The sequence below is a fragment of the Xenopus laevis genome, chromosome 6L (genome assembly GCF_017654675.1).
Source record: "Xenopus laevis strain J_2021 chromosome 6L, Xenopus_laevis_v10.1, whole genome shotgun sequence".
Classification (NCBI taxonomy): domain Eukaryota; kingdom Metazoa; phylum Chordata; class Amphibia; order Anura; family Pipidae; genus Xenopus; species Xenopus laevis.
This window is the reverse complement of record NC_054381.1, coordinates 22,995,601-23,017,227: the sequence shown is the minus strand read 5'-3', so window position 1 is coordinate 23,017,227 and position 21,627 is coordinate 22,995,601. Positions and strand designations below refer to the sequence as shown.

Here is a 21,627-nt window from a genome sequence, read left to right as displayed (position 1 = left end):
CAAACGATCGAAGGAATATCCTTCGATCAAAAAAAGTTTAGCAAGCCTATGGGGACCTTCCCATTAGGCTAACATTGACTTCGGTAGGTTTTATCTGCCGAAGTAGGGGGTCGAAGTTTTTTTTAAAGGGAAAGTACTTCGACTATCGAATGGTCGAATAGTCGAACGATTTTTCATTCGAATCCTTCGATTTCGTTCGAATTCGAACGAATTTAACCAATTCGATGGTCGAAGTACCCAAAAAATACTTCGAAATTCGAATTTTTTTCATTCGAAACCTTCACTCGAAGTTAGTGAATCTGCCCCTAAGAGTGATGGGAGACTGAGGTTCAGAGCCCAAAATCTAGTAACTTCTACGCAAGTCTGTCAGTCCCATTGCATGCTGGGTATTGTAGTCTTACATTAAACTTGGCAGTCTGCAAATTGTTAAACAAAAACGACATTACCCAACATGCTCTGGGAGACGCAGGCTTTGGCACATTAGGGCAAGAAAAGACTTTCCAAAGTACAAACCAGCCAAAGGCCCAAAACGTAGCCCAAATCCGTACCTTGGCTAGTTTGTACTTTCGAAACCAGTCTGAGCTTTACATTAGTAGCCCAATTTGGCTGGAAACACGCCAACCCTGATAAGGAGTAAGCAGAATATTGCGTAAATGGAAAGGAAAACTGTTCAGGCTTGGTATGAAATCTATGACGACTCGGACGGGGTTTTGTTCCCTTTTACGCACGTCTCCTTGATGCGCTCACGCAGGTGTCTTTGTTTGGGCCAGTTCAGCCACCGTATGCGGAAGCTTGCACGCATGCGTTTTGCAGCTTCTTCCCTCTCGGCTGTCATGGTGACCTGCATGAGGCTGCGTTCGGTGGTCAGGGTCACCAGCCGGGCTCTGAGTAATGCGGTTGAGGGGCAGCGGCAAGTGGCGGCAGCTACGGGTGGGTTCTGTCTCGGGAAATACTCCGTTCACGGGAGGGAAGTTGAGGGTCCGCCCCGTGAGAAGGGCTGGGTAACCTTTGGCATAGATGCTGCAGCTGAGGTCTGTGGTTCTGCAGCAGCTGAGGCCTGTGGTTCTGCAGCAGCTGAGGCCTGTGGTTCTGCAGCAGCTGAGGCCTGTGGTTCTGCAGCAGCTGAGGCCTGTGATTCTGCAGCAACTGAGGCCTGTGATTCTGCAGCAACTGAGGCCTGTGATTCTGCAGCAGCTGCTCTGCATAATGTTGCCTTGTCCTTTATAGGAAGAGTCGGAGTGATAGACTGCATTTGCTTGTATTTAAAGGGGAAGTTCAGCAGACCAAGCTGTTAGCTTGGGAGTGGTATCAGTGTATGTGTTGTGTACATTGGGAGACCAGGAATGGATAGGAGAGAGTGTTTTATCCCCAATCAACAAGGGGCGACATGCTGCATGATTCGTGCTTGTCTTTAAAGGGCACTTATCACCGAAATATTGTTTCCCCCACCAGTGTTGATGGCTGCCCTTTAAATTAACCATTAGCCTGTTATAGAATGGCCTATTCTTAACAACTTTTCAGTTGGTCTTGGTTACTTTTTCACTTTTTTTCTCCTGTTTTCTTCTATCGCTTTTCACATTTCAAATGGGGGTCAGTGGCCCAGGAAGCCAATAATCTATTTCTTCGTGAGGCTCCAATTTTACGGTTATTGCCACTTTTTAAGACTTATGTTTCTAACCAGAGACACTCTAGTGTTTAAATTCTGGTTTTGCATTTAAATCACTGCCTTACTGCTAGGGTAAATTGATGAACATTGCTCTATATTCAAAACCACAAGAAATAACAATTGAAGACCAGTAGCAAATTGCCCCATATTATCACTGTCTACATTAGTTTACACATGAACTGCCTCTTCAGTGCGTAAAGCACTTAGATATAAATAGAGCCTAATAACAAAAATAAAAGGTCTTAAAAGTTACTTGAGGGTTCGCTGGTGGAATGTGCTGTTAGTTATGGAAACCCACGTTACAGCTGAGCAATGGTTTACATTTAGCCCAGGGGCACACGGGGAGATTTAGTCGCCTGGCGGCTAATCACCTCTTCTGCGGGGCAACAATCTCCCCGAACTGCCTTTCACCTGCTATAATGATAAAACGCCAGTGCCAATGCACTTGCGGTGCTTCGATTTCCGAAGTCACCCGAAGTTTCCTCTTGAGGCAACTTCAGAAATCGTAGCGACGCGAGTGCATTGTCGCTGGTGTTTTCTCATTATAGCAGGCGGAAGGCAGTTAGGGAAGATTGTCGCCCCGCAGAAGAGGCGATTAGTCGCCAGGCGAAAAAATCTCCCCAAATCTGCCCGTGTGCCCCTGCCCTTAAGAGGGCAATGTGAACATTTGAAGTTCTTAGAAGCTTAGTTAAAATAAAATAGAAGCCTTTGTATAACAAACCCCTCCCTCCCCCAAACTGAAGCCTGTTAGGTTGTGAGATAAGGAGCAACTCATTATAGAGGGCTTCTCAGTGGACTTTTGATTTGTTTGGATTTTGCTCGGAAGAAGTAGAACGTGACTTTACTTTAAATTTTTCAGATTTTGCCCTAATAAATGCTAGAAATCATACATATTTCTTGCTTAATAGGCAAATAGTGTGTTAAGCACAAGCCCTATTAATTGAACTAATGTTTTAAAAAAAGATATACTGCTCCTTTAATATATTTAGCTTAGTTGTCTTCGATGGCTGGTTAAATTTTGCGTTCCTGTTCCATATAGATGAAGATCCAGGGGCAAGAAGGACATTTGCAGAAGTGCAGAAGGAAAGACAGGAACAGGCAAAACACACGGTTTTAATCAACTGCCCTCCCAATGTAAACGAAAAGAAATTTCTAAAATATTTATCCCAACATGGACAGATAGCCAGCCACTTCTTCTATGAAAGCTATGTAAGTATTGACATTGCCTCACTGCAAATGAGTATGTGTGTGTGTGTATGTATATATATATATATATATATATATATATATATATATATATATATATATATATATATATATATATATTGTAAATTCATACCAAGCCAAAGGTCATACAGGTATGGGATCCGAGATCCGTTATCCAGAAACCCCTTATCCAGAAAGCTCTGAATTATGGAAAAGCCATCTCCCATAGACTCCATTTTATCCAAATAATACAATTTTTTTTAAAAAAATATTTCCCTTTTCTCTGTAATAATAAAACAGTGCCTTTTACTTGATCCCAACTAAGATATAATTAATCCATATTGGAAGCAAAACCAGCCTATTGGGGTTATTTAATTTTTACATGATTTTCTAGTAGACTTAAGGTATGAAGATCCAAATTATGGAGAGATCTGTTATCTGGGAAACCCCAGATCCCAAGCATCCTGGATAACCGGTCCCATACCTGTACCAGTAACTGGCTGGCAGTATGTCCTGATTTTCACCAGTATAACCATTAGTAATGCTTAAAGGGAATGTCAACCCTTTTTTTTCCCTAATAAAAGAAAACCTAATTCTAAGCAAGTTTGCAATATACATTCATTGCTATGTTTCTATGATTTTTAAGTTATTTGTATATGTAATGCTATTAAAAGCTGTGTTTCTCTCTCTCTTTGTATTCTCTGTCCTGATGCCTTAGACTGTTGATACAATGTTAAGACAGACCTGACTGTGCTGAGGAACAAAGACTTTTGCAACATTGTTTAAAAAGTAACAATTTGGAGTTAACTAAATGCTGATTTCATTAGCAATTGTTTTTACAAGTAACATTAATAGCACTGAACATTTTTTTTTAAATAAATGTATATAGGAAAGTTGCTCAGAATTATGTTTTCTTTTATTGGCAAGTTTTTCTTTTCAGGTTGACTTGCCCGTTAACTGAGTGTGTCCTATTACTGTCATAAACCTAAGCCTGCTATTATTTTTGTTCTTTATTTCTATATCACCAACATATTCCCATGTGCCATTGTCCTTGGGGAGCAAAAGCAAAGCAACTAAAAATCTGGAATTTGTTTCATAGACTTTGGGAATTGGCATTGCCATATTTTAGAACTTTGGCGTAACAGGTCTCTAGATAATAGATTCCAAACCTGTATAGTGTAACCACAGCTGTGCTCAAACCAAATGTTGCTGGAATGCATGGAAAGCATGTCTCTTCTAGCACCAAACTCTTAAACAACACTATGTACTCGTTTCTGACTTTTGAATACAGTGTAAATTCAGCACGACAAAATAACGGTAATCTCCCTGTGTTAGATAAAAGCAAGACGACTAACAAAGCTCTGGCAGGTATAATTCTCGCCAAAGAATCCTCTTGAATCATGTAATTATGTTTGTGATGCCTTCTTTGGAGAGCAATGGACACAGATGATAGAGTTGCGCCTAAGGGTTATTTTCTCTTTAATGTTCTTACAGTGGGGTCTTTAGCTTAATATTTGTCACAAATATTTTATTTTATACAGCACTAATATATTCCACAGTGCTTTGCAGATATTACACATCATTTACATTAGTATCTGCCCTAGTGGGGCTAACAATCTAAGGACCTTATCACATTCACACACATTAGGTTACATTTTATCAGTTAACTTGCCTATATGTTTTTGAAATTGGGATGAGACTGGAGAAGCCCAAGCAAAGGGAGAACATACAAACTCATTGCAGATAGTGCCCTTGATGAAAATAAAACCTAGGACCACAATTGTGCAAGGTAGTGGTACTAACCATTGCTCTCCTATACTGCCTAGCTATGCCACTATTTCAATGGCTACACACACATATATATATATATATATATATATATATATATATATATATATATATATATATATATATATATATATATATATATATATATATATATATATATATATATATATATATAGTTATAGAATATATTAGTTATCAATCCTGTTTGCAAGAGCACTAAGAGAGACAAAATAGTCCCACTTATTGCTCATACACAGAGCCACTGGCTGCACTCTACAGCCTGTAAATTGAAAATGTGAGGCAAGGTTCAAAGCACAGCACTTTTGAGACTCCCTTATCTGATGTGCAAGTTAGATGGTGTTCCGGGGGTGCCCATATCCCAAACACAAGCAGAGATGTACGAAGAAGGAAGGTGCAACTATCAGACACAACCCACGGGGCAAAGTGCACTTTGTCCCTTGCCCCTTGTTTCAATAATGATTTTGGAATCAATAGAGGATTCATATGTCTTCTTGTAATTCCTAAATAACATTGTTTACGTCTAAAAAAAAAAAAAAAACTTTTTCGTGTTTTGTCTTTTTTTCTAATGACATTTTGATACAGAATTTATGTATCTGGATTACCAATTTTCCTCAGCATTATGGCAGAGTTTTTATTTTTATTTTATAAGAATAAATACACAACCTACCACAATACAGTACAGCTGCTCTTATATATGTCTTGCTATATACATCTGTTCTCATTTCCCAAACATTACAGAGTTTTCATAATCTGTAGATATTTCTGCACGCCTTGGTGTGTGCAGTTATACCTGTGTTCTTTATGACATGATCACTGATGCTTATTATTTTTGTTTCCTCCTAGGGCACTCATGCTGTGGTAGAATTTCTGGACAAAGAAAGCATAGAATCACTCAGAAGTGGAACAAGTCTGCCAACTGTGGAAAATGAATGCTCATTGCCTTTTAAGTCGAGGCTTTTCACCTTGAAGTCTGAGAGCGCATCGGGCAATGTCCCAGTTCTGTCCCACCGACAGTCTGCTCTTCCTATAAATGAGCTGATCCAGAAACTCTGCAAGGCTCAGAATGTAAGTACAAAAGCTACCGTTATTTGTTATCTACTAAAAAATGATGGATACCACACAAGGGGGCACCTTTGAACCATTATATTCATTTAGACGGTGTGATCATTCAGAACAGTAACTGGCCAACATAGATAGCATTTTCAAACCTACCTGATTGACAAACCAACCAACCTATGGTAAAAGATATCAACTGTGTGTCATATGGATATATATATATATATATATATATATATATATATATATATATATATATATATATATATATATATATATATATATATATATATATATATATATATATATATATATATATAAAGAAAAAGCCAAGAACCTATGTTCCAACTAGATGACATAATTCACATATTTACTTTTGTTATTCAGATAGAAGAACAAGCTTATGCACTCCTGGAGATGCACCAGTTAACTGACGAAAGCATCAGACTTCGCTTCTTAGTCTCCTCTCTGGTCAAAGATATTGCTGCTGCCTATTTCCCAGAAGCAACAGTAAACCCATATGGCTCTACTGTAAATTCGTTTGGGAAACTCGGTTGTGACTTGGACTTGTTTTTGGACCTCGACGATATACAGAAGAGGAGCGCTGTAAAGGTATGGGGAAGAGCTGGCAACTAATCCTGTATTTGTAGTAAAATAAGCATTTTTTATATACTATCCGACAAATTTATATGACAAATACTGTATATATATATAATGGCACTACATAGATAAAGCTAGAGTGTACTGCTCTAGGTGATATATTCCTACTCTAGGTTATATATTCCTAGAGCTAAATATGCTGATAAAGCAGTTTGACTAATAGGAAATAATTAACCTAACCAAACATTATGGGGCATGTCGAATTTGAAAATTTGAATTCGAATTTGCGAGTTTTTTTTATTTTCAAAACTGTCAAATTTGACTAGGAGTTATTCAAATTCGATTCGAGTTTTTTAAAAAAAATTGAATTCGATTTTTCTAAATGTATCAATGTCTGGCCCTTAAAGAAATAAAATTAGACTATTCGCCACCTAAAACCTGCTGAATTGCTGTTTCAGTCACTGGGAGACGTCCAGGGATCAATTTTGAGTTGTTTGCAGCCTTCCTGACATCTCAGAGAAAAAACTCAAATCGATTCAAGTTTTCAGGTCGATTACCTTCATCCGAGTTTAAAAAATTAGATTTTGTAAATAAATTACGATTGGTCGAATTTAGGGGAGTTTTTAAAAACCTTTGATAAATGTGCCTCTGAAGAACAATGAAAGGCCAATTCATAGAGTTAGGTAGATTTAGGATTTTGTTCGGTGAATCTAATCACTCATCTATGACCCAGGGCTGGTAATCTTTAGGGAGGAACTCCACGGGCGATTTCGGCGCGATCCGACACGCTGCGCAAAAATGCAGGCGTCAAGTCTGATGCAACAGGAACATCGGATGGTGTTGCAGTGTTCATCCATCGCGACACGACTGTCTGATGCAGACGCTGAACGCTGAGTCCGACAGTCGTGTTGCGTCGGATAAACGCAGTGACTTCATCTGACATTTCCATCTCGTACCTTATTTCTGTCACATCCGACTTGACGCCTGCGTTTTTGTGCAGCATGTTGGATTGCGCCGAAATCGCCGGTGGAATTCCTCCCTTAGTGAAAAAACAATGGCCAAGGTACTAAGTATGTGAACACTGCACTGCCATTTTTACACCACTTCCCATAGATTCCTTGCACAACCCTGAGCTGGTGCATGCCCACTCCAGTATTATGGACTATAGGGCACATGCTAGCCCAGGGCTATGCAAGGAATCCATGAGTAAAAGGGAAAGATGGTGGTGCAGTGCTCCCTTACAATATATCCACAATCATTGTGTTTTACTTAGGAAAATGAAGAATAAGTGATTGTGGCTAACACAAAATGCATTGTTTCAGGACTCCTTGGGTATCTGCTTCTTACCATGCCTGAAAAACACACCTAAGCACCCAAAATTGGAAATCCAATTAAAGGAATCACTAAGACTACATTTTCCTAGTTAGGTGCAAGTATGTTATGTTAGATGTAGACGAGAATTTCAAAGCTACCTGTGATCATAGTAAAGGCCTCAATACACGGGCCGATAAAAGCTGCCGACAGACCGAGTTTCCCTATCGATTTCTGGCCGACAGTCGGCCAGATCTCGATCGGGCAGGTTAAAAAATCCCTTTGGATCGCGGCCACATCTATGTGTGTATGCGGTCCCGAGATCTGACCGCCCATATCTGATACATTATGATCTGATCGTTGGGCCCACAATTGGATCAACCCGATTGGATCACTTCAATGTGGGCATATCGGGGAGAGATGTCGCCAAACGAGCGGATCTCTACGTCTATGGCCACCTAAAGGGTAGGGGCACATGGGCAGATTCAGGGAGATTAGTCACCCAGGCGACAAATCACCTCTTTTTCGAGGCAACAATCTCCTCGAACTGCCTTCCCACCGGCTATAATGAAAATTCGCCAGCGGGTTGGCACTCGCTGCTTTTTGTTTTCCGAAGTCGCCCATAGTTTCCTTGTGAGGCAACTTAGGGCGACTTCGGAAAACAAAACGCCGCGAGTGCCATCCCGCTGACTATTTTTCATTATAGCCGGCGGGAAGGCAGTTCGGGAAAATTGTCACCCCAAAGAAGAGGCGACAAATCTCCCCGAGTGCCCTTATCCTTACTTTAAATAGTACATTTTCAAAAAGCATGTTCTCACTGTATTACATTTTATTTGACTGAGATTTTGGGGGCTTTTTTCTTTCTTGAGGCAGTCATTGCTAAATTCTTCTGCACAAAGACGTGTGTGCCGGTCAGAGAGCCTTGCCAAATATTTGGGATTTCCCAGAAACCAGTCACAAATTTAGCATGTACACTATCCTAGCAAACACACAGCATGAAAAGGAAGTAAAGGGCTTGGTTCTACGGGTTTGTGTCACTTCCCCTTTCCCCCCTCATAATAGATCTAACCAGTTTGTTTTGTGCTACAGAGTAGTGATACCATCTTTCACTGGTGGAGATATGACACATATCTTAATCTCATGGGGATAATCCCCCAAGACTTCTGCCCCTTATTCTCCCTGCCAGTGCCGTTGTACACTCTTTCTTTACCATCTTGTATCCTATTCCCCTAGTACAGCTTTTGCTTCCAAATATTAAATACCCGTGGCCTCTCAACTTGTGCACTGTGTATGCTACATAAGACATGGGGAAGAACAATACTCTCTTTTTGTGACTATATTGCCTTCCATAAACATTTTGTGCTGCAAGGAAGCAATGCTAACCACTGCACCACCATGCTGCCCTGTAAATTTTCTTTAAAGGGATAGTCTCATGGAAAAACATGTTAATAGTGCTACTCCAGCAGAATTCTGCACTGGAATCCAGTTCTCAAAAGAGCAAACAGATTTTTTTTATATTCAATTTTGAAATGATGATGCCATTCTGGGACAGCGCTTCTTTTTCTGTTCCGATTACCCAAAAATACATTTTATTCCAAGGATGGGTCCTTATTGTGATATTGTGTACTGATATTTTATATTTCTATTTGGGCACAGCGATGAGTATGATTGTTTTTCATCTTTTAACATAAACTTTTTGTAACTACTTTATTCAGACTACTGGACCGTTTACCACTGAGTATTTGACGAAGAGGGTTCCGTCGGCAAGAGTAGCCACACAGAGGATACTGTCTGTCATTGGAGAATGTATAGACAATTTTGGCCCAGGGTGTACAGGAGTGCAAAAAATACTGAACGCTCGCTGTCCATTAGTAAGGTTTTCCCATCAGCCAGCAGGCCTACAATGTGACCTTACATCAGACAACAGGTAAACAACCCAGAAGTAGAAGTAAAATACACAATGTATATATCCAGCGTTGCATAAAAATATCTCTAAATAAAAACGTTGTGGCCATGAAGATTGGTATCATTATTGCTTTACTAAGGTGTTGTATTAAATGAATGGAGGAAATACGCCATCTACGGTCCATTTCACAGAATGACAGTTTAGTTCAATAAAAACTCCTAAAACAATAAATATGTACATAGAAACACCTAGAGGTGGGGGAATATGGTGATATCTATTATGGCTGCCAAATGTGAATGGCCACAGGAAAAGATTATGAATTAATGTGATAAAGTATGTCTGATGACATACTCCACTGGAGAAAATTCCTGAAACTGCTTCCCATTGCCGTATATAGAAATCAACTTCTAGTGCAGATGGCGATCAGCATGAAAATGCTTTAAAGGAACAGTGTAAAAATAAAAACTGGGTAAATAGATAGGCTGTGCAAAATAAAAAAATTTCTAATATAGTTAGTTAGCCAAAAATGTAATGTATAAAGGCTGGATGTCTAACAAATAGCCAGAACACTACTTTTCCACTGATTGGTTACCAGGCAGTAACCAATCAGAGACTTGAGAGGGGGCTATATAGGTCATAACTGTTGCTTTTGAATCTGAGCTGCATGCTGAGGATCAATTGCAAACTCACTGAACAGTTATGTCCCATGTGACCCTCCTTAAAGGGGGATTCAACCCCCCCAGTTATAAAAACCCCTACCCTCAATAGTCCCAGCTCCCCCCCCGCACAGGTGTTAACATCTGTAAATGCCCCTAGGCCTGTAATTACCCCTCGTTGCAGAGTCTGCGAAGCTCACGGGCACTTCGGTAATCTTTGGGTCTTCTTCCAGCACTTTGGTAATTTTCAGCAATTTCGGCACATGCGCAGTTATCACGAAGCGGAAGACTCCACCACATGCACCAATATGGCGTTTACTTACCGAAGATTACGAACCGCTGAAGATGGCCCCCGTGGGCTCCGCTGTGCTGACTCTTCAACGAAGGGTAATTACAGGTTTAGGGGCATTTACAGGTGTTAATACCTGTGCTGGGGGAGCAGGGAGGGGGGCCTATGGAGGGTAGGGGTTTTTATTAGTTGGGGGGGTTTGAATTCTCCTTTAAAGTCGCTTACTAACTCAGAGATAGCTGCAAAGCAGCAAGGTGGGTTCTGGCTAGGGATGCACCGAATCCACTCTTTTGGATTCGACCGAACCCCTGAATCCTCCGTGAAAGATTAGGCAGAATACCGAACCAAATCTTAATTTGCATATGCAAATTAGGGATGGGAAGGGACAAAAATCATGAGATTCCCTGCCCCTAATTTGCATATGCAAATTAGGATTCAGATTCGGTTCTGCCAGGCAGAAGGATTCGGCCGAATCTGAATCCTGCAGAAAAAGGCTGAATCCTGGATTCAGTGCATCCCTAGTTCTGGCTATTATGTCAGACATCCAGTCACTCCAGTCTTTATACATTACATTTTTGGCTAACTATATTAGAAACATGTTTTATTTTGCACAGCGTATCAGTTTTTATTTGTATACTGAAATGTTCCTTTAATTCCTGTTTTTGGTGTGAGAAATGTACTGTAGGCATCCTATATAATGCAGTGACTGATCTCTTCATCTACATCCTTTCTTGTTTTCCCTGCTGCAGGATTGCACTTAGAAGTTCCGAGCTGCTGTATATCTACGGAAGCTGTGACCATAGACTGCGAGCGTTGGTCTTTACGTTGCGCTGCTGGGCACGTGTGCATGGAATTACAAGCGCAATCCCCGGAGCATGGATAACCAACTTCTCCCTTACCATGATGATCCTGTTCTTTCTGCAGAAGAGAAGCCCTTCTGTCATCCCAACATTGGATCAGCTGAAAGGCCTGGCAGGTAAAGCACCTTAGCAGGTGTAGCTATTTCTCCTGCCTAATTGGGGGACACAGGCACCATGGGGATGAAGATCCTGCAGCTGGAGATGGACACTATGTTGCAAAATATGACTGCTCCTCCTGCTCTGGGCTTCATCCCCTGCCTCCTCCTATTACCCTCAGTTTCTTTTAGTGTCCTCAGAAGGAGAAGACACAGTTTTTTCTTCTAAGTGGCTGGAGCACTGATCAGGGCCCCAGGCCTAAGATCACGCCACACTCAGGGGCCACTGATTGAATCAAGAGCCTCTCCAGCTGCAACTTACCTACCCTTCAGCCTTCCCGCTCTACGGAGGTCTGCAGGCTTGCTCCTCACCCCCTGCGCTGTTTTCCCGCTCCACGGAGGTCTGCATCAGCGGCATACATCCACCTGGGTGTATAATAGCACTCATATACATATATATTTCACTGCAGTGCATATATATATTTATATGTTTGTCTGTTCTTCACAGGGGTCGTTTTATACAGGGCACATACCAGCTGGCGCTTATCCCTGGGTGAGTACCTTCATCATTTGTTACTTCTGATCACCCTCTCACTTATGCGCACCTCTTAACACACATGGAGAACATTACAAGTACTTCTCTCTAGGCGCCATTTCCTCTACGCCATTTTCCTTAGTGAAACGCTTATGCGTTCCACACGCCCTTCTCTTCTACTTCCGCCTCTTCCCTGCACGTCGCCTTGGGCGCGCGTCTCTCTGGTGACACGCATATGCGTTTCACCTCTTACTCTCCCGCCCTTCGCATCAGCACTCCCTCTCCTTCCCGCCAGACGCGTAGGCTCCACAGGCGGCTCCGTCTTCCTGAAACCACTACTGAGCAGGTTAGCCACTCTACGGATACTCTTCTTACCCTTCACTTCTCCACTAACTGTGGTTGTTCGGCTCTCTTTCAGATTTAGGAACTACCTGCCTTACGCACACATGCCCGGGTACTTTTAAAGCTCACAGAAGGGAGAACTACTCGCTCCCAGGCTATTCCATACCGCCATCAGGCAAGTTATCTTGCACTCTATATACTTTTAATAAGTTGTCTATATGTATATATCTTATGCCTCAGATATCTGGCTTGTTTGGTGCCAGCACATCTTGGTCTATATCTATACATACTGCTGTTATGTGTACTGCTGTTCAGGGTACATGGACCCACAGGGCTGCCATCATACCTATGTTGTTATCTCCGCAGGCTATCCTTCGCCAAGGAGTTCCTCACGGCCATAACCTTACTTAGGCTTACTGCAGGCCGACTCCCCTGCCTCAATAATTTCACTGATAAGGAGCAAAATGGCTAACAAGGCAGAAGAGCCCAGGACCAACAAGTCCTCAGCTCAAACTCACACACAGGTTTCCTTTCTAGCCTGTTCAAATTGTAAAACCAAATTTAATTCAGCCTCGGCTGATTCATTCTGTGGAGCCTGCAGAAAATCCGATCTACTACCACTACCTATGGCTACTACTTCGGATCCTGAACTACTTAGGGCCATATCCCTCTCACTTGCAGGCATACAACATTTGGCCCGCATCCCAGAGACCCTAGACAAGGTTCTTGAACATTTATCTCAACCTTCACAGTCTCAACACCGCACAGGGTCGTCAAAACGTCACGCACCCTCTCCTCCGTAATCCCCTGGTGAAATCCTCTCTCCCTCAGATGAGGAAGGTCAACTCCTATCAGCTGACGATTCAGATCAGGACCACCCTGATCCTGACATAGACACTCCCAGAACTCAAGGGGAAATAGAAGGTCTTATTCAAGCAGTACTAAGCACTTTAAACATAGAGGACTCTTCCCCCTCGGTCGAACCAACTAAGAACATCTTCAAGAGACACAAGAAGAGCTCTTGCCTTTTCCCAGCTTACGAACAGCTCGATGAAATTATCAAGTCACAATGGAAAACCCCTGATCACAGGGTACAGCTTTCCAAACGATTCACCCAGACTTACCCCTTTCCTAAAGAATGCATTGATCTCTGGTCTTCACCTCCAGCTGTCGATCCTCCGGTGTCCAGATTATCCAGGAATACCACCATTCCCGTTGCCGACGCGGCTGCATTCAAAGACCCCATAGACAAACGTCTAGAAGGTTTCTGCAAATCCTCCTTCACCGCGTCGGGGTCCGCCTTCCGTCCCATCTTTGCTATTGCCTGGGTTTCAAAGGCCATGGAGGTCTGGGTGGAACAGGTGGCACAACTCATCGGATCGGAAGACCCAACTACCGACAATATGCTCTCCCAAATAGCAGACGCCACTACTTACATTGGTGACGCAGCACTAGACGCAGCTCGGATGGTTGCTCAAGCTTCAGCTCAATCCGTAGCCGCTCGCCGATTTCTGTGGTTAAAGTCATGGTCCGCCGACCTAACATCCAAACGTTCCCTAGTCAGCATACCCTTCCAAGGTAAACTACTTTTTGGGGCTGAACTGGATAAGATCATCTCTCAGGCTACTGGGGGCAAGAGCACCCTTCTCCTACAAACACGACCCAAGCGACCTCCCTTCAAGAGGAGGCCCTTTTTTCGACCTTTCAGGCACGGACAAAGGTCAAAGACACATTCCGACAAAGCCACCTCTAACTTTCGCTCCCGCTTTCAAGGCAAACAAAGACAACCCTGGTCTTCCTCCAAGTCTTCCTCCAAGCCCTCACAAGACAAACCCCACACCGCATGAAGGTGTGCCCCCTCCCGAAGGGATACCCTTAGGAGGCCGACTCAAATCCTTTCGAGAGGTATGGCACAACAAGATTCAAGACCAATGGGTCCTTCAGGTTGTATCACACGGACTTTTGATAGACTTCACTCAAAAGCCCCCCCACAGATTTTTTGTCTCCAGGCTGCCGGCCAAGATCTCAGACAGAAACAAATTCCTTGCCATCATACAAGACCTGGCCGCGGCGGGCACCATTCAACCCGTTCCACAAACCGCCAGAGGACGGGGCTACTACTCCAACCTTTTCATGGTCCCCAAAAAAGATGGTTCACTCAGACCCGTGTTAGACCTGAAGGACCTCAATCCTTTCGTCAGAAAATGCCATTTCAAAATGGAGTCCATCCAATCAGTTCTAGCATCCATGGAAGACAACGAATATATGACGGTTATCGACATCAAGGAAGCATATCTTCATATACCTATTCACCCAGCTCACCACGGTTTTCTCAGATTCTTCGTGAATGGCGAACATTGGCAGTTCGTGGCTCTACCATTCGGCCTCTCCTCAGCTCCACGCACCTTCACAAAGGTCATGGCGGCGGCATTGGAGGAACTCAGGCTCAAGGGAATAACCGTTATCCCCTATTTGGACGATCTCCTTGTCAAGGGTCTTTCCGCCTCTACGGCTCACCTACACACATCTCAAGTCCTCCAGACCCTGACCTCTCTGGGCTGGACGATCAACTTCAACAAGTCAAACCTACACCCGACTCAATCGATCGAGTACCTCGGCCTAATCCTGGACTCCAGACAAGGGAGAGCCTTCCTACCGCAGGAAAAAGTCAGAACTCTCCAGACTCGAATTCGGTCTCTCATGGGATCCAACCCAATCCCCCTCCGTTCAGCCATGCAGACTCTGGGCACGATGGTCGCCTCCTTCCCTGCCATCCCATATGCCCAATCCCACACCAGACCGCTTCAACACCACATTCTTCTTCACCAACGCAAGGATCGAGTCAACCTCGATCGCAAGATAGCCATTCCAAGCCGAGTACTCCTCTCCCTCCACTGGTGGCTCCAACCACACCGGATGACGGGGGGAAAACCCTTTCCACCACATCACTGGAAGATTCTTATCACAGACGCCAGTCTACGGGGGTGGGGAGGAGTCCTAGACCAAACCACAGTACAGGGCCTATGGACGCGGGAGGAGAAGAGGCTCCCCATCAATCTTCTGGAGCTTCGGGCCATACGCTACTCCCTCGAACACACGGCACCTCTACTCCGGGGTCAGCCTGTTCGCATCCAATCCGACAATGTGACGGCAGTGGCCTACATAAATCATCAAGGAGGAACCAGAAGTCTCACGGCCCTCAAAGAAGCTCAAGCAATCCTACTGTGGGCAGAGCACAACGTTCCCGCGATCTCATCGGTCCACATACCCGGCGTGGACAATTGGTTGGCAGACTATCTGAGCAGGGAAACGATCGATCACGGGGAATGGAGCCTACACCACGACGTATTCCGCCTCATCGTCGCAAAGTGGGGTCTACCAGACATCGATCTCATGGCGTCCAGAACCAACAGACAGGTTCAACAGTTTGTCTCAAGAAGCCTCGACCCCATGGCTCATGCAGTAGACGCCCTGGTAATTCCCTGGCGCTTCCCCATGGTGTACCTATTCCCCCCTCTGGCTCTACTACCGAAGGTGATAAAGAAGATAAAAAGAGAAGGAACTCAGACCATCCTGGTGGCTCCGTTCTGGCCTCGACGGTCCTGGTTCGCGGACCTCATCGCCATGGCGGCAGACGACCCCTTCCATCTTCCTCACAGGCCAGACCTTCTCACTCAGGGTCCGGTCGTCCACCCGAATTCTCGTCTCTGGGCTTTAACGGCATGGCTCTTGAAGCCTTAATCCTTCGGACTTCGGGAGCACCTCCGGATGCAATTCCCACCATGCTTCGAGCTCGGAAGCGGGCTTCCGCAAAAATATACCACAGAATCTGGAAAACTTTCATATCATGGTGTGAACATAGAGATCTCAACCCACAACTGGCACGGGTCCGGGAGGTCCTCTCCTTCCTGCAGGATGGCCTTACCAACGGGTTGGCCCTGAGTTCCCTGAAGGTGCAGGTATCGGCCTTGTCAATCCTTCTGCAGAGTAAACTGGCCATGAATCCAAAAATTCAGACTTTCCTTCAAGGAGCTACCCGTCTCATTCCACCGTATCGTTGCCCTGTGCCTCCGTGGGACCTCAATATGGTTCTGTCCGTCCTACAAGAGGACCCCTTTGAACCTCTTGAACAGCTTCCTCTGTCCACACTCACTGAGAAGGTGTTGTTCCTTTTGGCGATCACATCGGCTAGAAGAGTTTCTGAGCTTGCGGCATTATCTTGCAAATCGCCCTTCACGGTCATCCACATGGACAAGGTCGTTCTCAGACCCACTCCGGACTTTTTGCCTAAGGTGGTCTCCACTTTCCACTTAAACCAGGATATAGTCGTGCCCTCCTTGTGTCCGAACCCGAAGGGTCCGATTGAGCACAAACTACACACACTGGATGTTGTCAGAGCTATTTCTTTCTATCTGCAAGCCACGGAAAAGTTTAGACGGACTGACGCTCTCTTCATTATCCCTGATGGGCCCAAACGCGGTACCAAGGCCGACAAGACTACCTTGTCGAAATGGATCAGATCTCTCATTTCCAGAGCTTATGCTGTCAGGGGGAAGGCTCCCCCGCTCAAGGTGAAAGCTCATTCTACGAGCTCTCTCAGCACTTCGTGGGCCTTCCGTCACCAGGCTTCGGCGGATCAGATTTGCAGAGCGGCCACATGGGCATCCCTTCATACCTTCACTCGATTCTACAGGCTCCACACGCATGCCTCAGCCGACGCTGCCTTTGGGAGGAAGGTGCTCAGCGCCGTTGTTAGCTAGGCACCTGATATACAGTGTCCCACCCTTGGGGGAGCTTTGGGACATCCCCATGGTGCCTGTGTCCCCCAATTAGGCAAGAGAAAGAGAGATTTTTGTACTTACCGTTAAATCTTTTTCTCTTGTCCTATATTGGGGGACACAGGCCTTCCCTCCCTTTTCTGACACTGTTTTTTTCACGTTCACCGTGCTGATTTTTCATGTTGAGTTGTATTCTATTAAAAGTTTTTCGGTTTACGAGGGTGTTGTTCTTGATTTCTCTTCTGTTTTGGGCTGTTTTGCTCCTTCTTCGGTTGAAACTGAGGGTAATAGGAGGAGGCAGGGGATGAAGCCCAGAGCAGGAGGAGGAGTCATATTTTGCAACATAGTGTCCATCTCCAGCTGCAGGATCTTCATCCCCATGGTGCCTGTGTCCCCCAATATAGGACAAGAGAAAAAGATTTAACGGTAAGTACAAAAATCTCTCTTTTTCAAGGGGAAGTTGCAGATGAGAACAATCTAAGCAGAAGGGTTTTATTTTTAAATAATTTTTCTCGCAATTATTTCTCCTCATAAAGGTCAAATGGTTTTTGTTTCCAAGTTTCAGTTTCTGGGTCAGTGACCCTGGTAGTCAAAAAAAACAACCCAGAATCATTTTCTATGACTTATGTTTGTTCAGAAGCTGATGTTTATAAACGTACAATGGTAACTAATTCTTATGTAGCCATTCTATAATTGTATATTGTATATTATAATCTGTAATTCTATGTGCAGGCAAAGAAGACAAACACATCATTGATGGGCACGATTGTTCCTTTGTTAGCAATCTGAACACAATTAAACCGACTCAAAACTCCGAGGCTCTAAGTAAGTAATATACCGTCACTTATACAGTCTGCCATTGCAATACATTCCTGTACATTGTAACAACTGTCCTACCATTCTCTCTTTTCTCTAGATGTGCTGCTGGGGGATTTCTTTGAATTTTACGGGAACTTCGACTTTAGCAAAAACTGCATCGACATCCGAAAGGTAATTGGATTTTTATTTATTGGTGTTTAGTGATTGACTGAGCTGGGATGCCATTATTTTGCTGTTGCTTTAAGGGAAAATATTCGGTATTCTAAAGTATTATTTAAAAGATTTAAAAGTAAAAGATAAAGTTGTGTCTAATTGTGAATCCAAACAGCCTTTCTCTATTTATTGGCAGTTAATAGATTTGAGAGGGAACTGCTACATCACTAGATTCATAGATAAGGCAACTGTAAATCGTAGTGATCCTTAAAGGGTAACTATCGCTAAAATGAACATTTAGTATAAGCTTCAGCATACTGAAATAAGAAACTCTAAATACAATCAAATAAAAATTCTGTACCGTTTCTGAAATAATCAAGTTTATCTTCACTATCCCTCTCTCAGCATCTGTTTCTCTTCATTCTGTCTTCATGCAGGAGTTGGGTGTCGGATAAAAATTGACAGTTAGATCCAATATATCTTTTATATGGGGAGCTCCTTTTGCTCACTCTAATAAAATCACCAGACATCATGTCTCTCTACATGCAGAATTTGTGCAAAAGGCATTTTGTTAGATTTTGTTTGTACTGGAATCCGTTATTTGAGTGAGCTCTAATACATCTGCTAGGAAAGGAACCCCCCCTCCTTATAAGATATATTGGATCTAACTGTCACTGATTATCTGACACCCAACTGCTGCATGGAGACAGAATACACTCAAATTAGAAACATGCACAGAACCTCAAATCAAACGTTTATTTGTGCAAATTCACCGAAATACAAATGCATAGTCAAGTGTCCATGCATAACATACCACATGGCAGTGTCTCCCTCCCTGTCTGCATATCTTGACAGCCACTCCCTCCTGGCGCGTTTTGCGCCATTTCAGAAACAATGCAGAGTTTAATTGATTGTATTGAAAAAGTTTCTCATTTAAGTATGATGAAGTATGATGAATATTAAAGTTTAATTTAGCTATCATTCCCCTTTAAATGTATTGTTATTATATTGATGCCTATTGATAATGCCTCTGATAGAGCAAACAGTCTGGTATCTCACACTCATGTATAAAAGCAAACAAAAATGGCAAGGATTTTCTATATATACCATCTGTTTTAAAACATTTCTAAATGTGTTGCATTGAAGGAGAATTCAACCCTAACATTAAAAAACCCTACCCCCCTCCCCTCAACCTAAGTGTTACCCCGGGCAAATGCCCCTAAAATTTTACTTACCTCTTGGTGCAGATTCAGGCATCGGAGTTCACGGGCGCCATCTTCAGCCGCTTCGCTAATCTTTGGAATGAGACCGGCGATTCGGCAATTTTCATGAGTTTCGGCGCATGTGAAACGGAATATTGCTCTAACTGCGCATGTGCCGTCACGCCGGTCTCATTCAGAAGAGAATAAGATGGCGCCCGTGAACTCCGATGCCTGAATCTGCTCCGTGTGGGCCCTAAATCCCGAGTTCTCTGCGGCTTATGCCATGGTACAATAAGGAGACGGGATGCTTTCCCTTCCCTGTGGGTTGCAGATTTTGCAGTATGTGGGAGTATAACCTAAAGGCATATCAGCTTTAAGGGTAATGGCACACAGGCAGATTAGTCGCCCCGGCTACAATACTCCTTTTCTTCGGGGCGGCAGTCTCCCCGAACTGCCTTCCCACCAGCTATAATGAAAAATCGCCAGTGGGATGGCACTTGCGGTGTCTCATTTACCAAGGAAACTTTGGGTAAGGACGCACAGGCAGATTCCGAAGTCGGCTGAAGTTTCCTCGTGAGGCAACTTCGGAAAACGAAGCACCGCGAGTGCCATCCTGCTGGCGATTTTTCATTCTAGCCGGCGGTAAGGTAGGGGAAGGCAGTTTGGGGAGATTGTCACCCAAAAGAAGAGGAGATTTGTAGCCGGGCGACTAATCTCCCCGAATCTGCTCGTGTGCCCTTACCCTAAAAGGAGAAAGAAAGGCTAAAATTAAGTAAGCTTTATCAGAAAGGTCTATACAATTACACCAGGAATCCCTCAAAGTAATGCTGCTCTGAGTCCTCTGTCAAAAGAAACACAGCTTTTCTTTCCTTCTATTGTGTACTCATGGGCTTCTGTATCAGACTCCTGCCTTCAGCTTAAACCTCCAGGGCTAGGGCTTGAGCATGCTCAGTTTGCTCCTCTACCCCTCCCTGCTGTAATCTGAGCCCAGAGCTATAAGAGAGCAGGGAGAGACTCAGGCAGGAAGTGATGTCACACCAAGCTAATATGGCAGCTGCTATCCTAAAATAACAGAGAGAGTTTCTAGAGCTGTTTACTCAGGAATGGTAAAGCATTCTACAGAATAAATTAAACATTCTAGCTTGCACTTTTGTGTTTATCTATTGGCAATAAACTGCCTTGGTAGCTTTCCTTCTCTTTTAATATCTTTTCTGTCACTTCATACAGGGCAAGGAGCAGAACAAGCCAGAAGTATCCCCGTTATACATCCAGAATCCGTTTGAACAGACCCTTAATGTTAGTAAAAATGTTAACCAATCCCAGCTGGACAGGTTTGTGGCTTTAGCTCGGGAAAGTGCCTGGATCATGCAAGAACAAAGCAGCCATCCTGTTCAGAAAGAAAACGCAGCCTGGGGCCTTGGTACCTTGCTCCTTCCATCCGTGTTTCAAGGGATAGGTAAGATAAAGAAGAAGAGGAAAAGAGGACCTGCCAGCGATAGAATCAAAAGTCTCTTGGACTCTTTGAAGACTAATGGTAAAGCCAGGTAGCCCACTGCCAGAGATTGTATGATTGCCAACGATATGCCAGGCTGAACTTCACATATGAGGAACATCTGGACTGTTCTGTAATCCTAATGGATCATGTTTTTCCTGAAAATGATGGCCGTGCTCATATGAGCTGTCCAGTCCGAGCACATCACTAATTCATTATATTCTCTTTATATGACATTTTTATATTTGGATTCACACTAATCCAATAAAGTTATTGGGGGTGGATAATAAACTTGTCATTATTTATTTTGTTGTATGTTTTTGTGTAGGGTGAGCAACGTTGTGGTCTTTATGATCTAAAGGAAAGGGATGTGTGTTAACGGTGTAAATTACAAAATTAGGATTTCCCTTGCGACTGTACATGCTAACGTTCCCCATGGCTGAGCAGTAAGACACAACACAATAGGAGCAGGCGATAACAGAAAGCCCCATAACCAGACCAGTAATCGGTTTATTCCAGGAACAACCTGGTGTATTTTATGCTGGAAGCACTTCATTTTAGGCTGTGATTAAGACATGCAAAGCCCTTCCTGCAAATGACTTATTCCTCACTACTGTTTTGGTGACTGGGCTGTCTCTGAGCACCTGCTCATATGGATTTGACTATACCAGGGCTGTTCAACTGGCGGCCCGCGTTTGCATACCACAGTCTTCACAGTCAGGACAGTGAGGTTGTGGAATGCACTGCCGGGTGATGTTGTGATGGCTGATTCAGTTAATGCCTTTAAGAATGGCTTGGATGATTTTTTGGACAGACATAATATTAAAGGCTATTGTGATACTAAACTCTATA

The 21,627-nt window shown here is 43.6% G+C and overlaps 1 protein-coding gene across 1 annotated transcript; it reads left to right on the top strand.

Moving 5' to 3' along the window:
- Positions 1-538: 538 nt before the first annotated feature.
- mtpap.L (mitochondrial poly(A) polymerase L homeolog) lies at positions 539-21,080 on the top strand. Its single transcript, XM_041565830.1, has 9 exons — positions 539-930; positions 2,706-2,875; positions 5,525-5,746; positions 6,125-6,349; positions 9,364-9,575; positions 11,249-11,475; positions 17,842-17,934; positions 18,026-18,099; positions 20,511-21,080. Exons 1-9 carry the CDS (start codon positions 654-656, stop codon positions 20,829-20,831), a joined length of 1,821 nt encoding a protein of 606 aa, XP_041421764.1. The 5' UTR covers positions 539-653; the 3' UTR covers positions 20,832-21,080.
- The last annotated feature ends 547 nt before the right edge of the window (positions 21,081-21,627 follow it).

What these genes read in the sequence shown, in the direction of transcription:
- mtpap.L (XM_041565830.1), top strand. Translation starts at nt 654, where the DNA reads ATGGAAAGGAAAACTGTTCAGGCTTGGTATGAAATCTATGACGACTCG. An exon ending in ACTTCTTCTATGAAAGCTAT is followed by an intron (nt 2,876 to 5,524) that starts GTAAGTATTGAC and finishes GTTTCCTCCTAG; the next exon opens with GGCACTCATGCTGTGGTAGA. An exon ending in TCAGCTGAAAGGCCTGGCAG is followed by an intron (nt 11,476 to 17,841) that starts GTAAAGCACCTT and finishes TTCTATGTGCAG; the next exon opens with GCAAAGAAGACAAACACATC.